Source organism: Gracilinanus agilis, chromosome 2 (assembly GCF_016433145.1).
Source record: "Gracilinanus agilis isolate LMUSP501 chromosome 2, AgileGrace, whole genome shotgun sequence".
NCBI lineage: Eukaryota > Metazoa > Chordata > Mammalia > Didelphimorphia > Didelphidae > Gracilinanus > Gracilinanus agilis.
In genome coordinates, this window is record NC_058131.1 from 561,454,715 (window position 1) to 561,468,996 (window position 14,282).

General features: G+C 37.9%; 1 protein-coding gene across 2 annotated transcripts in view; it reads right to left on the reverse strand.

Moving 5' to 3' along the window:
* The window catches only part of ALDH1A2 (aldehyde dehydrogenase 1 family member A2), a 111,074-nt gene that overhangs the window by 45,000 nt on the left and 51,792 nt on the right, over window positions 1-14,282 (reverse strand). Inside the window, exons 5-7 of one of the 2 annotated variants that reach the window (XM_044662376.1) lie at window positions 8,269-8,330; window positions 5,568-5,696; window positions 5,341-5,454 (exon numbers count right to left, since the gene is read on the reverse strand). In XM_044662376.1, the coding sequence (XP_044518311.1) occupies window positions 5,341-5,454; window positions 5,568-5,696; window positions 8,269-8,330 (305 nt within the window). The remainder of the gene's footprint in view (window positions 1-5,340; window positions 5,455-5,567; window positions 5,697-8,268; window positions 8,331-14,282) is intronic. The other variant, XM_044662378.1, reaches the window with a different exon arrangement.

Sequence of the window (14,282 nt, forward strand, 5' to 3'; positions counted from 1 at the left end):
TCTCTAGCTTCTGTGAATTAGCACTGGACTGGTTCTCTTATTTTTGCTATTTCTTCTCTGTCTTATTTGTTGTTCCCTTCACTTTTCCCTCCTCAATATATGGTCAAACAAAAGTTTAGACCTCAGCCCCATTTTTCTCCTGCTCTAATATTCCTTGGAGATGCTGTCCACTCCCATAGCTTCAACTCTCTCCTCCTCGCAGATGCTTCTCCTCAAATCAACAACTCTAGACCTTAGGCAGCACTTACAAATCTGTAACTTCTTATGCAATAACTTCACTTGGCTGTCCCTTCTCACCTCAACCAAAAGATGCCAAAAACCAAACTCATCATCTTTTCCCAAATCCAAAACTCCATCAATACTTTTCTATGTCTTTCAATCCTGCTATCATTCAGTTTCCCAGACTCAAAACTTGGGAGTGATTGCTGACCTTCCACTTGACTTCCATTAACCAATGCTTACACTACCAAGTTAGTCTTGTCTTACTGATTCTTCCATCAAAGTGTCTTTCACATCTACCTCTACCTTCACACTTTCATTGCCACCACACTCCTAACTCACAGTCATTCCACATAACCAGTCATTTGTAAATATTATTTTTTTTCCTCCTCAACATGCCACTTTCTCTCCATTCATACCACCACTGCTCTAGTTTAGCCTCTCATCACCTCTTCTCTAGACAGTTGCAATAGCCTCTTAACTAGTTCTCTGCCTCTAATTTTTCCCCACTCTAATTCATCCTCCCCACAATTGTCACAGTCAGTTAAGTGGCACAATGGAAAGAGTGCTGGGCTTGAAGTCAGGAAAACCTGAGTTCAATCTAGCCTTAGACATTTACTAGTTGTTCGACGCTGGGTAACTCCCATAATCTCCGTCAGTCTCAGTTTCTTTGACTGTAAAATGGGGGTTTATAATAGCACTTATCTTCCAGAGTGGTTTTGAAGATCAAATAATATATTCGTAAAGTGCTTAGCACAATGTCTGGCACATAATAGGTACTATATAACTGTTTATTCCTCCTTCCCTTGCTAAAGCTAATGCATAGCTCTGGTTGTGTCACTCCCTCCAACACACACACACACACACACATACAGAGTCAGTAAACTCCAGTGATTATCTACTCTAGGATCAAATATGACTCCTCTGTTTGACATTTAAAGCGTTTCACAGTAATAATATGCCTTCCAATTTTTCTGGTCTTCTTAAAAATTACTCTCTTTTTCACTCTGAAATTCAGCCCTATTTACTAGTTGCCTCACATAAAACCCTCCCTCTTCACTCTCTGTGCTGATCACAAGCTCTCCTCAAACTAGAATGCTCTCTCTCCTCATCTTAGAATCTCTGATTTCCTGCAAGAGCCAGGTCAAACACCACCTTCTTCTGAAAGCTTGTCCTGATTCCTCCCACTGTTGGTGCTTTATTTTCTAAGGTACCTTTCCAATTATTTTGTATGCATCCTGAATGTGTCTATTAATATGCATGTTGCTTCTCCCATGATTCTTTTTTGCTTAATAGTGCATAATTAATCTAGAGTCCCAGAGCAATCCTGGAGTTTCCTGGAGTCACTTTGGATGTATTCATGGATCACCACTGATGGCCATCAGCCTCTCCTAGCCTAATCCATCCTACAAACACCTCTGACAAGCATCAGTTTTTCATAAACCACTATTCCTCAAATCCCTAAAGTGGCTCAAGGTGTGGTTGGAAGAAAGTGATTTTTCATCTAAAAGACATGGGAGTCATACTTCTGACAATGACTAGCTAAGTGCCAGAATAAATCACAGCTTCTTTGAGTCTTAGTTTTCTTATCTCTCCCCACAGTCTGTGATCCAGTGAAACTGGCCTTCTCTCTGTTCTCTACATGACATGCCACCTCCCTCCTTAGTGACTTTGCATTTACCATCTTCAGTGCCTTGCATGCCCTCCTTCCTTATTTCTGAAAAATGGAGTCCCTTTCTTTCTTCAAGCTGCTATATGAAGTCTCCTCAAACTCCCAACAGCTGCTAAATTTCCTCCTACACAAAATTAATTTGTTCTTGATTTTTTATATTTTTATATTATTTATTTATATATTTTGAATATTTATCCTGCATATGTATTTGCATGTGCCTTCACCATATTATGCTCCTTACTTTACTAGGCACTTTGCCTAGCATATGCTTAATAAATATTTAATAATCTGTAAAATGAGGGAGGTAAAGAGGAACCCATAATTCAGATTCAAATCACAAAATTTCAAAGTGACTTCAATAGCTGCTTTGTCCCCAAGGAGAGTTCCCACTACAACTACTTCCCAAGAAGTGCTCTTCTAACCTTCACTTGTAGACCTCTGGGGAGGGAGAAAGCCAATATAATCCTAAGGCATCTCCTTCCAATTTTGGAAAGTGCTCATTTTAAAGAATTCTTACATAAGAATTATTATTAAGAAATCCTCTCATAAGACCTAAATTTTCCTTCCTGAAAGAGCATTGGGTTTGGAAACAGGAAGATCCATCTTCAAGAGTTCCAATATGGCCTCAGATACCTACTAGTAGCGTGACCCAGGACAAGTCATTTCTCCCTGTTTGCCTCAGTTTCCTCATCTGTCAAATGAGCTGAAGAAGGAAACAGCAAACCACTCCAGTATCTTTGCCAAGAAAATCCTAAATGGGGTCACAGAAAGTTGGACATACTGAAACAAATGAATAGCAACTTCAATCTGTGGCTCCTAGTTCTGTCCTTCAGGCCAATAGAATGTCTGCCTCTCTCTCATGGTTACTTGAAGGAAAGTACTTTGTGAGCCAATAAGCACTATAATGCGAACTTCTGTTGCAGCTACAGAAAGCACATATTCCTTAGCCTGACATTCAATGTCCCCTACAACCTGGTCCGCACTCATTTTTCCAACCTTCTTCTACTTTTTCTCCTACCAAACTAATCTAATAATTTTCTTCCTGACATTCCACGAGCATCTTCAAAGTTTAATATAGTATCCTAATCACAATGGGCATTCACTAAATAGTTGACGATTATAATGAGAAAGGTGGTATTAAATATAAATTCCTTTTCTAATGTAAGCTTCTTGAGTGTAAGGACTATATCATTTCTGTCTTTGTATCTGTCTCCTGTACCCAGCCCACCAATGTCTATCACTTAGAAGGAACTTAATAAATAATATTGAATGACTGTGGTAGTGATGGTGAATTGGATTTATCTGGTAAAGAGAAAGTTAAAGAGTAGGGTAGGGACCTAGTGATTCCTACTTCAACTCAGGGTCATAGATGGAAAGGACATTTTAGATCATCCAATTCTACCCTCTTATTTTATATATAAATGAAGAAAACGAGGCTTAGAGACATTAAATGACTTTCCAAAAGTGACATAGCTAGTACGTAACTGAGGCTGGATATGAAACCAGTTCATATCCTCTTAACTTCAAATCCAGAACCTTAACCATTTTACCACATTGCCTCTATTAATTTTCCTTACATGGAGTCTTAGTTTTCCAAATTTCACTCACTGTTCCAAGTTCTGTACTATAGACCTAAACAAAACAAATCAAAGTCCTCTTCCATGGTATCAGTGGAAACGACATTAAATAAGAGACATCACCAATTACTTTGTCATTGTATACTAAAGACCATGAGATGTTTCCATCTAACTTGAAACTTAAACCTTCCATATGTGTTATATCCAGGAGTGTGCTAAAGTCAGTTTAAGAGTTTAGATGGACTTTGATTAGCCCAAATTAAAACTTTCAGTGTTAGTGTATATACATTAGAAATAAGAAATTTCTATAAATCAGGATTTGATTTGTCATTTGATTGATTGTATAGATTTAGGAAAGTATTAATAATGTAGATTAAACTTAAAAGTTTGTGCTCATTTAAGAAATAATGAGCAGGGCAGTTTCAGAAAAAACCTGTGAAGACATTTATGAACTAATGCAAAATGAAGTGAGCAGAACCAAGAGAACATTGTACATAGTAACAGCAATACTATATGATGATCAACTGTGAATAACAGTAGTTCTCAGCAAAACAATGTCATATCTCAAACATATCTTAAAAAAATTCTGAAGGACCTATGATGAAAAATGCTATCTCCTCCAGAGAAAGAACTGATAATGTCTGAAAGCAGATCAAAACATTTTTTTTTACTTTCTTTATTTTTCTTGGGGGGTTCTTGGTCTGTGTTTTCTTTCACAACATGGCTAATATGGAAATATGTTTTGCAAGACTGTACATGTATCAAATTGCTTACTATCTCAGGAAGAGACAGAGTGGGAAAGAGAGAAAGAATTTAGAACTCAAAAAATTTAAAAACAAATGTTAAAATGATTTCTACATGTAATTAGAAAAATAAAATAAAATATTCAAATTCAATTAAAAAATTTCACATAACTACATTTTTCCCAGAAAATCCAATTGTTAAATATTTACCAGGACACCCCTGTGTTGCTTTATATATTGTTTGAACTCAGTAGGAAGAGTATATTAGAAGACTCAGTGAAGGAAGTCACCACAAGACTGAAGACTAATAATAATTATTATCCTAATCATAATCATAATTGGCATTTGTATAGCACTTTAGGACTTGCAAAGTGCATATATACATCATCTCATTTGAGCCTCACAAACACTCCTGGATGCCTCTCTCTTTAGAGCTTCTTGAGAACAGAGATTGTCACTTTTCTTTTGTATCTCTAGGGCTCTAAACATGTTAAGTGCTTAATAATTGCTTCATAAATTCATTCTTCATTACTAACAACCTTTCAGGGACTTGAAGATAGTTATGTCTTATTCCCCTCCCCATCACCCAATCTTCTCCCTCCAGACTAAACGAAGCATCTCGTTTCTTTCACCAGATTAACTGTGCCATGAATTTGGGGCCCTTCTGATTGTCCTCTTTGGGATATTCTCCATTTTGTCAATGGCCTTCTTAAACTGTGGTCCCCAGAATTGAAGATAATATTCTGAATTTGGTCTGATCTGATCAATGTACAATAGGACCATTGCTTCCTTATTCCTAGAGGCCATGTTGCTTGTAGTATAGCCCAATTTTGCATTGTTTCTTGGCTGCCATTTCATTGACTCATATTGAACTTTCAGCCCACTAATACCCTCAGATTTTTTTCATGAAAACTAAATCCTATTTTTCCCATCATATGAAAGTGGTGTCTTATAACCACAACTAAGTTTCCTTTCTAACTATTAAATTCCACTTTCTGGGTGGTATTGATGCTATTAATTACAAAGGTCATCTCTAAAGTCTAGGTTCTTATAAACTGAACCTAATCTATCTAGTAAGCCAGTACTATTGTAGTGCAGTTTTTTGACTCACACTTTGAATGGTACTCACCTCAGTAGACCCTGTGAAGGCTATCTTGTCTATGCCAACATGAGAAGCTATTGCTGCCCCTGCTGTTGGCCCATATCCTGGTAAGATATTGATGACTCCCGGTGGAAAGCCAGCCTGACAAAATATAAATGGAAGAAACATTTTTTGTAGAAGTCAGTCAAAGGCACATACAGTCTAGGCTCTAGTAGCACCTTGGCAGAAACAATTTCAATGTCGGTTTGTCTTACCTCCTTGATGAGGGCTCCCATGTAGAGAGCGCTGAGAGGTGTTTGTTCCGCCGGCTTAATGACTACAGTATTGCCACAGCACAGAGCTGGAGCAATTTTCCAGGCAAACATCAGCAAGGGGAAGTTCCACTGAGAGAGGAAAAAAAAAACCCTCAAGGTTGATAGATGGAAAAACCACTTTGTTTTCAAATCATGACTTCTCAGATTTCTCAACATAAATCTTACCCAGGACGAAGTATGAGTGTTTAGGTTTTTAATCACCCCTATTAAATATGGAGCAGTGCTGACCTTGAAATTCTTCCCTTTCTCTCTTTTTCACTGATTCACTACTCTTAACAACTCACACCACCAACCCCAGTCTTCAAAGCAACGATGTGATGATTTGCTTGTTTGTTTTTTTGAGAAACATCAGGTTTTTGGCTTTAGTGAGTATATGATTTGGTGGATTCCATTTTTTCCCCTCTAGTATTTGGAATTTTTGGTGCTTTTTTTTTTCATTTTCCCCTTTAGATTTTTAGTTCCCTAAGGGCAGGAACTTTGTCTTTGATTTCTATTTTTGTATTCTCAGTGCCTAAGCATAGTGCCTGGCAAGTAGTAGGCATTTAATAAATGCTTATTGACTTGACTTAGGAAAACTACAAACTCTCCCAGCTTGTGAGGACTAGACCCAAGTGCCCCTGGTGAGAATCATAGTTGAGTCAACATTTGTTTCAAAGCCATGTCTTTTTTTTCCCCCTCTGTGCCCAGATGTTATTATAGAAGTTACTCTGTTTATTAGCAAATGCATATCAAAGCTACTTGTTTCAAGTTCATTATAAACTTGAGTCCCACTCCCTACCTCCAAACAAATGGAGATGGAAAATTGAAATCCATGAGTAAGCACACAGATGCATACATGGGGAAACTGGTTTAAGTTGTTTTCAAAAGACCATTAAGATTATACCGTCATCAGCTCAGGCATGTATCCTGGTGGTATCAGATGTCATTGATAATTTCATTAAGAAGGAAAACAGAAATCTTGGTCACCTAGACTTCAGCCCCTGACTGTCTGAAGCATCTCAGCTGCCATCCTTGGAGTCCTCTTCCTAGCCCTGGCAAGCTTGCAAAAATATACAAGTGTCTTGCCTTCATCAAACACTCAATTTCTTTTCCCCACAGTTGTTTATAAACTTGGGAGCCCACAGTGATGTTTTAATTCCATCCACAGTATATAAATCTTGGAGCCCAGCACTTGAGCTGGAGTGGGATGATGAGCAGTACTTGGACTGTCAGGAATAGCTACAGTTTGGGGGAGGATTAAAGGGCAGAAGGAGCAGGTTTGGCCCCTGTGGATCAGATGACAGATTCTATATCATTGAGCACTGGTCTAGGAAGATTTCATTAAGCACCTTTCAAGCAGAAGAACCATATTCTTACTGTTCTTCCTTGTTTTTCAACTGGTGGCAAATTTAATAGCAGTTAGAACCTTGGGGGATCAGTGCTGAACAAAAATAATCTATTATGTCCAAAGAAAGGGGACTCCCACCACAGGAACTCCCTCCACCGATACTGATTAGAACTACATAGGATTTTCTCTTTAAGTCAAAGGGTTACCTTAAATAAGCAAAGACTAAGTAATTTGCCTTGGGTCACTTGCTGGTTAGTGTCAGGGGTAAAATTTAAACTCATCTTCCCTATTCCAAGTCTAACATTCTCAATGGTTTCTTCACAGAGACCGACTGGAGGTGGAATAGTTTGGTGGATAGAATACTGGATTTGGCATCTGAGAAGTTGCCACTCATTTAACTGTATGACTTACCTTTCAGAGCCTCAATTTCCTCAGCTGTAAAATTGGGGGATTGGATTTGTTGCCCTTTAATGTCCCTTTCCACTTCTAATATCCCAAGAGATTTTGAAAATCAAAACAATTCCCCTTCCCCCCGAATCAGTGAACATTTCAATCTGCTCCCCTATGGTTTGTAAAGGAAAACTTCTTACACCATAGTATAATCATTTCATTTGAACCTCCCCTTGAAATCACTGCCAGAAACTATTAGCAGGGCCTTTTAAAAGATAGATTATTCAGTGATATCTAGACTGTGCCAAGGGTGTGTATGGGAGAGAGAAAAAAAAAAAAAGACAATGTTTAATGGGCCAACCCAAACACTAAAGCACTACACTGATTTCCCTTTAAAAGACACACAACAGCCCAGCATGGTTTCAATTATGTCCATGACGTTAATTGCGCTGCTGTGTCTTCTGGAGTGTCTTCTAGCTAAATTCCTGTGAAAAGAAACAGTGGGAAAGAATGGGATTAAAATTCCGTATAAAATAATATAATCTTCCTGGAAAGACGGTGAGTCAGAGTTCTAAAAAATACATAAGCAAACATTACAAAGCATTCATTTTCCATAAGCTGCCTGGGCATCCATAACCAGGGGCAGGTTATTAATACTCTGTGTCTCACTTTGCTTATTTTAATCATGAGAATTCCATGACTTGAGAACTCAACTCCTGGTAACGGAGCTGAAACCCTATTAACCTGTTCAAATAAGCATTTGCAGGGAGGCTGTTAAAGATATGTCAACAACATGATCTCAGCCCCTTTTTTTCCCTCTGTAATGGAAAACACACATTGCTGAGGTCCATGTTTTATGTGTCTTTAAAGAGAACTCAGTTTAAATGAAAATAAATATGAGGCGTGAGGAGGAGATACACTCACCGGGATGATCTGTCCACACACTCCGATAGGTTCATGTCTTGTAAAGGTGAAATAATCCCCATCTGAAACAGATGAGCATGGTCACTCTGTAGGAGAGCTTAACTTAAGAGAATGAAGCCCACAAAGCAGAGAGAGAGTGGAGGAAGCTGGGTAGCAGCCAGAAACAGGAAGAAAGATGAAATGTCCGCACCAAGCCATTCCTGGAAGTTTTATGGGACCACTGCTTACAAGACAACTGAGTCCAAGCATAGAAACAAAAGGAGACAGCAAAGGCAGAAAAGGAGGATGCGAATGACCACATTTCACAATAATCAAAAGAAGTTACCATGCTGATCAGGATTCTTTTTTTTTTTAAGCTAGACACTGGCACAGAGAGGGGTACCAGGGTGGTGTGGAGTCAAATTGGATTTTTGTATCATTTAAAATAATCAAATGTGAAACCAGTTTCTTTAGGGAAGGTAGCAGTGGAAAACAAATTGGGTTTGGAGTCAGAGGACGGGGGTTCATATGTTAGCTCTCCCTTATATCTACTTATGTGGACAGACAGAATCTAGGATTTCATTGGTATAGGGCACTCTCAAGTAGGAGAAAACTCCTTCTACCAAGGCAAGTCCTGTGACTATTTGTCTGCAACTTAGTCTTTTTTTTAGCCCTTACCTTCTATCTTAGAATTAATATTGCGTATTGGTCCCAAGGCTGAAAAGCAGTAAGGACCAGGCAATAAGGGTTAAGTGATTTGCCCAGGGTCCCATAGCTAGGAAGTGTCTGAGATAAGATTTGAACCCAGGAGTTCTGGTCTCTAGGCTTGGCTCTCAATCTACTGAGCCACCTAGCTGCCCCCTTCTGCAACTTAGTCTTAAAGAATTGCCTGAAACATGAAGACTATAAGTGAGTTACCGAGAATCACATTAAGATCTAGCTTCCGAAACTTCCTAGCTGTGTGACCTTGGGCAAATCACTTAATCCCCATTGCCTAGCCCTTACCACTCTTCCACCTTAGAACCAATACATAATATTGATTCTAGGATGGAAGGTGAGGGTTAAAAAAAACACTACACGATACAGTGCAAAGACTGTTGTCTTTGAAATCAGAGGATTTTGGTTCAAATTTTGCTTGTCACTTGTTATCTACATGACCATGAACATCACTTAACCTGAGTTACAGCCTCCTCATCCTTAAAAATACTTCTAAGGAGAACAGCAAGGTGGCTTGGTAGGTAGAGTTTTAGATCTGTGAAGTCCCAGGTTGTGTGAAGTGGCCCCAGACACTACATAGCTGAGTGGCCCTGGGCATGTCACCTAACTCCATTTGCCTAACCTTTACCATTCTTCTACCTTAGAACTGATACATAATATTAATTCTAAAACAAGTAAGAGTTTTTTTTAAAAATTACTTCTAAGGTCCCCTTCAGTTCTAAATCAATGATATGAGGGCAAAAAGTTCAGAGCTATTTATATTTCTAGAATAGATCAACCATGTAAATGAACTGTTGCTATTCCTCTTCCTTCCTCTCTCAGTCTCCCTCTTTCTCTTGTTTTCCTGTATATAAATGGGTATAGAGGACTCTTCCTGTGGATGGTTTTGCTAGAAGGAGATAATTATGTTGTCTGCTTGAAAAAAAAAGAAAAGAAAAGAAAGTTTAGCAAAAGTAAAATAAGGAATTAATATAATTATCCAGATTATGTAGCCTCCCCAAATCCAAACCACACTAAAACACAAAACCTTCCAACATTTTTCTACTGAGGAAAAGGAAATTTACTTGATCCAAATTATCCAGATTGACTGCCTACATTATTCATACTGACTGTCAAAAATAATGGGAATAATGAGGAGAAAGTTACTTTTGGGAAGCTTTATATGTCAAAACAAACAAAAAAGTAAAAAATTCAATCAACCAGTTACCAAAATAAACAAACAAATCTAGTCCCCAAAATGATTGGGTTTTTTAAAATTGAATTGACTGATTGTTTTGATTTGGTTTAGACATGGAAAAACATCTTAGGGATGACTGGTCTCCCAGGGAAAAGAAAAGAATAATCAAACAAATTTGTTCATATTATTAAGCAATATAGAGAAAGGCACGGTATAATGGATAGAGAGCTGCCCTGGAAACTGTGAAGACCCAAGTTCAAATCTCACTTAACCTCTCAATGTTCCAGACAAATTTCTAAGACTTAAAGATCTTGTAAGATAGCTACCAATCTACATAGGTAGAGATATATTTATTTCTCAATGGGACTTCCTTATATCAATAAAATCACAGGTCCCATCTGAAAAAACAAATGGTCAGCCTTCTTCATTGTCTCTTACAAATGGATAAAAGAAAAATAAAAGGATTTACCCTTTAGCATTTTTAGAAAAGAGATCAAATTCTTAGAGAATTGAAATTACTGTTGGGATTTTTCAGGAAATCCCAAATCTTCAACTCTGAAATCATTAAAAAATAAAAGACATTGGTGAGTCAAGCAACAAATGTGATTTGCATAGAAATGCAAGAAATGTTGTAATCACCATCTGTGCATCTATTGGAATTCCAAAAACCAAGTGTCTCATTTTGTCTGAGTAGTGGATAAGAACTAATAATCAGGAAGGAGAGAGTTGTATGATATCTAAGATGGACTCTAAAGGAGCAGGTCCAATGAGAAAGAAATGAGGATAATGAGTGAAAGAGGGCAAAGGAAAATTTAGACAAACTTTTAAAGTCTAAGCTCTCAAGAATGCGAGTTAGCTTGAAGAATGGTTTCCCAGGGGATGCTTGGTATCGGAAACATTTAAAACTTTCCTAAATATATTATGTACATTTCTGACAAACAGGCAAAGATACCCATCAGCAACAGACTACAACATGGATCTCCCTTCTTTCAAAGACATAAGAGATAAGTAGAACAGTATATAAACTACAGATCAGAACTGCCAAACATTTGAACCTTAGGATTGCAATGGATCTAGAGACTACTGGTAGTCTTGACCTGGGACACTAAGATAAATTAGGAGTTATTGTTTCTCCTAGGAATACCAAGCAACCCAGAGACCCCCCAAAAGAACTTCTGACCTACTGTAGTTCTCACAACTTTACTAGTTAAGGGAACCAGGAAGGCTAAGGGAAAAAGAATATTTGTTAAGTTCTTAACATGTGCAAATTATTGTTGGGATGAGGGAGGACTGATGAGATGCAAAATTTAGATAAAAAAACAAGATAAGACAAAGTTCCTGCCCTCAAGAAGCTTAGAATTTAGTGGGGTGGACAGTGCATCTAGGTGGCTCTGTGGATAAGAATGCTGGCCTGCAATCAGAAAGAGCTGTGTGACTCTGGAAAAGTCATCGAATCCTCTTTGCCTCAATTTCTCATCTGTAAACTGAGGTAGAGAAGGAAATGGCAAACCACTCCAATATCTTTGCCAAGAAAATCTCCAATGGGGTCACGGAGCTCTATTGCGCTCCAATAGAGCACAACTGAAAAATGGCCAAACAAAAGACAATAATAACAGAGATAGAGTACATTGGAGAATTTTAAAACAGAATGCTATGTGAGATGTGTACAAAGGATCAAGAAAAGATCATAGATTTAGATCATAGATTCAGAGCTAGAAGGGACCTTTGAGGTCATCTGATCCATCCTCCTTGTTATAAAGAAGAAAAAACTGAAACCTGGAAGGGTTAAGTGCCTTGTAGACAGTAAATTAGAGACTGAGTTTTAATTCAAAGAACAGGTTGGGAAGCAACAAATGGAGAGATTGGGTCAAGATTTTCTGGGTTCGAGGATTAGGCTAACGAAAAGACTGGCTTTTGGTTTTGGTTTTGAAATGATAGGTTTTTATGAAAGTATATTTATTAATGTGCATTTAGATACTGTTTCTAGTCTATCTTTCTCTTTATCACCTGAAACAGAGAGGAAAGAAATGAGAAGCTCACCAAAATAGATGTGTCATTAGAAGCCGAAGCTGCAATTGCAACATTGAGCACATGTGGAAAGCTACTAATAAATTTTTAATGGACGTGGTAATAATAATTGGGCTGGTCTTGAAAGTTTCCAGATGATGTTGAATAGCAGGAAAGCAAACTTTGGTTGGTTTTAGTCTTTATCCCATGAATAAAGAAGACAAGCTATCACTTAAGCACATCAAGAGCGTGTTCTGGAAAAGGGGGTTCCATTTCACCACTCGTGCTGAGTGGGGTCACAGCTATCTACAGCCCCATGCAAACCCAAGTCAAATGAGAAAGGCTACACGGTGGTGTACAGCCTTTTGCACTTCTGTTAGCCATGGGTTCATCTCCTCACACTCTAACATACCCCAAGGGATCTTAACCTTTTTTTTTCCCTCAGAGACCCCTTTGACAGTCTAATAAAGCCTATGCACCCCTCAGAATGATCTTAAATATATAAATTACAAAGTAAATCAATTATATTCAAATGCATTATCATTTTTTTTTTAGTTCATGGACCATAGGTTAAAAATCTCTGATCTCTGCTGAAATGCTCCTGGCTGTAATGACATAGGACATTGTTACTCCTCCTTGCCCCAGAGGATACTTTGAGCCTGTGTCTAGGAGGGCAAAACAGTGGCTAGTGATTTTCTTCCATCTTTTATGGGCAATATTTGATATCTATTTCTATCCTACAAGAGAAGTAGAAAAGATTGTGTTATTCTTGTTCTAAGCTCATCCACTTGGCATAGGCAAAACTCTCCCCCTCAGCTCAGAACCATAGCTGTAAGCCTAATCATTTCATGACATTCTATAAAATGTGTGATTTTACAGACCCAGTTCCATGACTCAGCAGGTTTTATTTGCATTTACCAGTGATATCAGGAGAACCTTTCAGAAAGCCTCTATTTCAGCCAACAGGTTAGGATGAAATCTTGGCTCAGAGAGCTAAAAAACAGGTGAGGCATCAGAACTGGAAATACTACACAATGCTTTAATACTGCTTCTGACTTTTCTTTTCAATCTCTTTTCCCATTGATAAAATGGGCAGAACAAAGCATACATCTCACACTGGGGTGAATCAAGCTTTTGGTGATGAGCACACTTAAAAGTGGCTCTATTAAAAGCAGATTTTTCTCCTTTAAACCTTTAATATGGTTTTCCTGACAAAGTAGATATATTTATATCTAAATGTGTCCTAGGGAAAAATAGCCATCTGTTTCATGTAAAATGCCTCATTATATCATGAGTCAAGGAATGGTGTCATGGTAACCTGGAAAAAGCAATGGATCCTGAGTAGAAGGACCTGGATTCAAATGCTGCCCTTGATATTTATGATTCTCTATATAAGCTGGCACTAGTCAATTTCGAGGTCAGTTCCTCAGTTTATAAAATGAGAGGATTATATTAAGTGATTATATGTAATATTATATATATATGTATATATATATAAAACTCATGTCCCCTGGAAAGACAGTGATATGTTGTGAAGTTATTGATCTGTGCTGACATGCTGGCCATACATATCCATAGCCATAGGAGAGGTAAAAATAGCTTGAAAACCAAAGCAGAATCAAACTGGATTACTGGAACATAGGTGTCCCAGCAATCTCCCACTTTCTCCTAAATAACCTGGCTTCTTAATATTAATTGTTGGGAAAATTAAATAACTATCTGATTTTCCCCCTCCCTTTTTTCCATCAAAATGTCCATGAAGCCATAGAATCCACTAATCTATGTTTTCCTATCTAATAGCAATGGAGTAAATTTTTTTAAAAGTCATTATCTCCAACTTCTTTTCAATAGAAAATTAGTCTCTATCCCCTAGAACCACTTGAACTTTGATAAGTCAACTTTGACCTTATCTTACCCAGATCTAGGCCTCCACAAAACTAACTGGCCATTTCTATTTCATATTTTTTTAGGCATTCCCTTCCACCCACCCACCAGCTCCCCTTAATATACTGTCTTCCCTCTAAGAATGCAAGCTATCTAAGGGATTATATTTACTGTCTTTTTGCTTATATTTATCCCCCAAGTCTCTCTCTCTCTCTCTCTCTCTCTCTCTCTCTCTCTCTCTCTCTCTCTC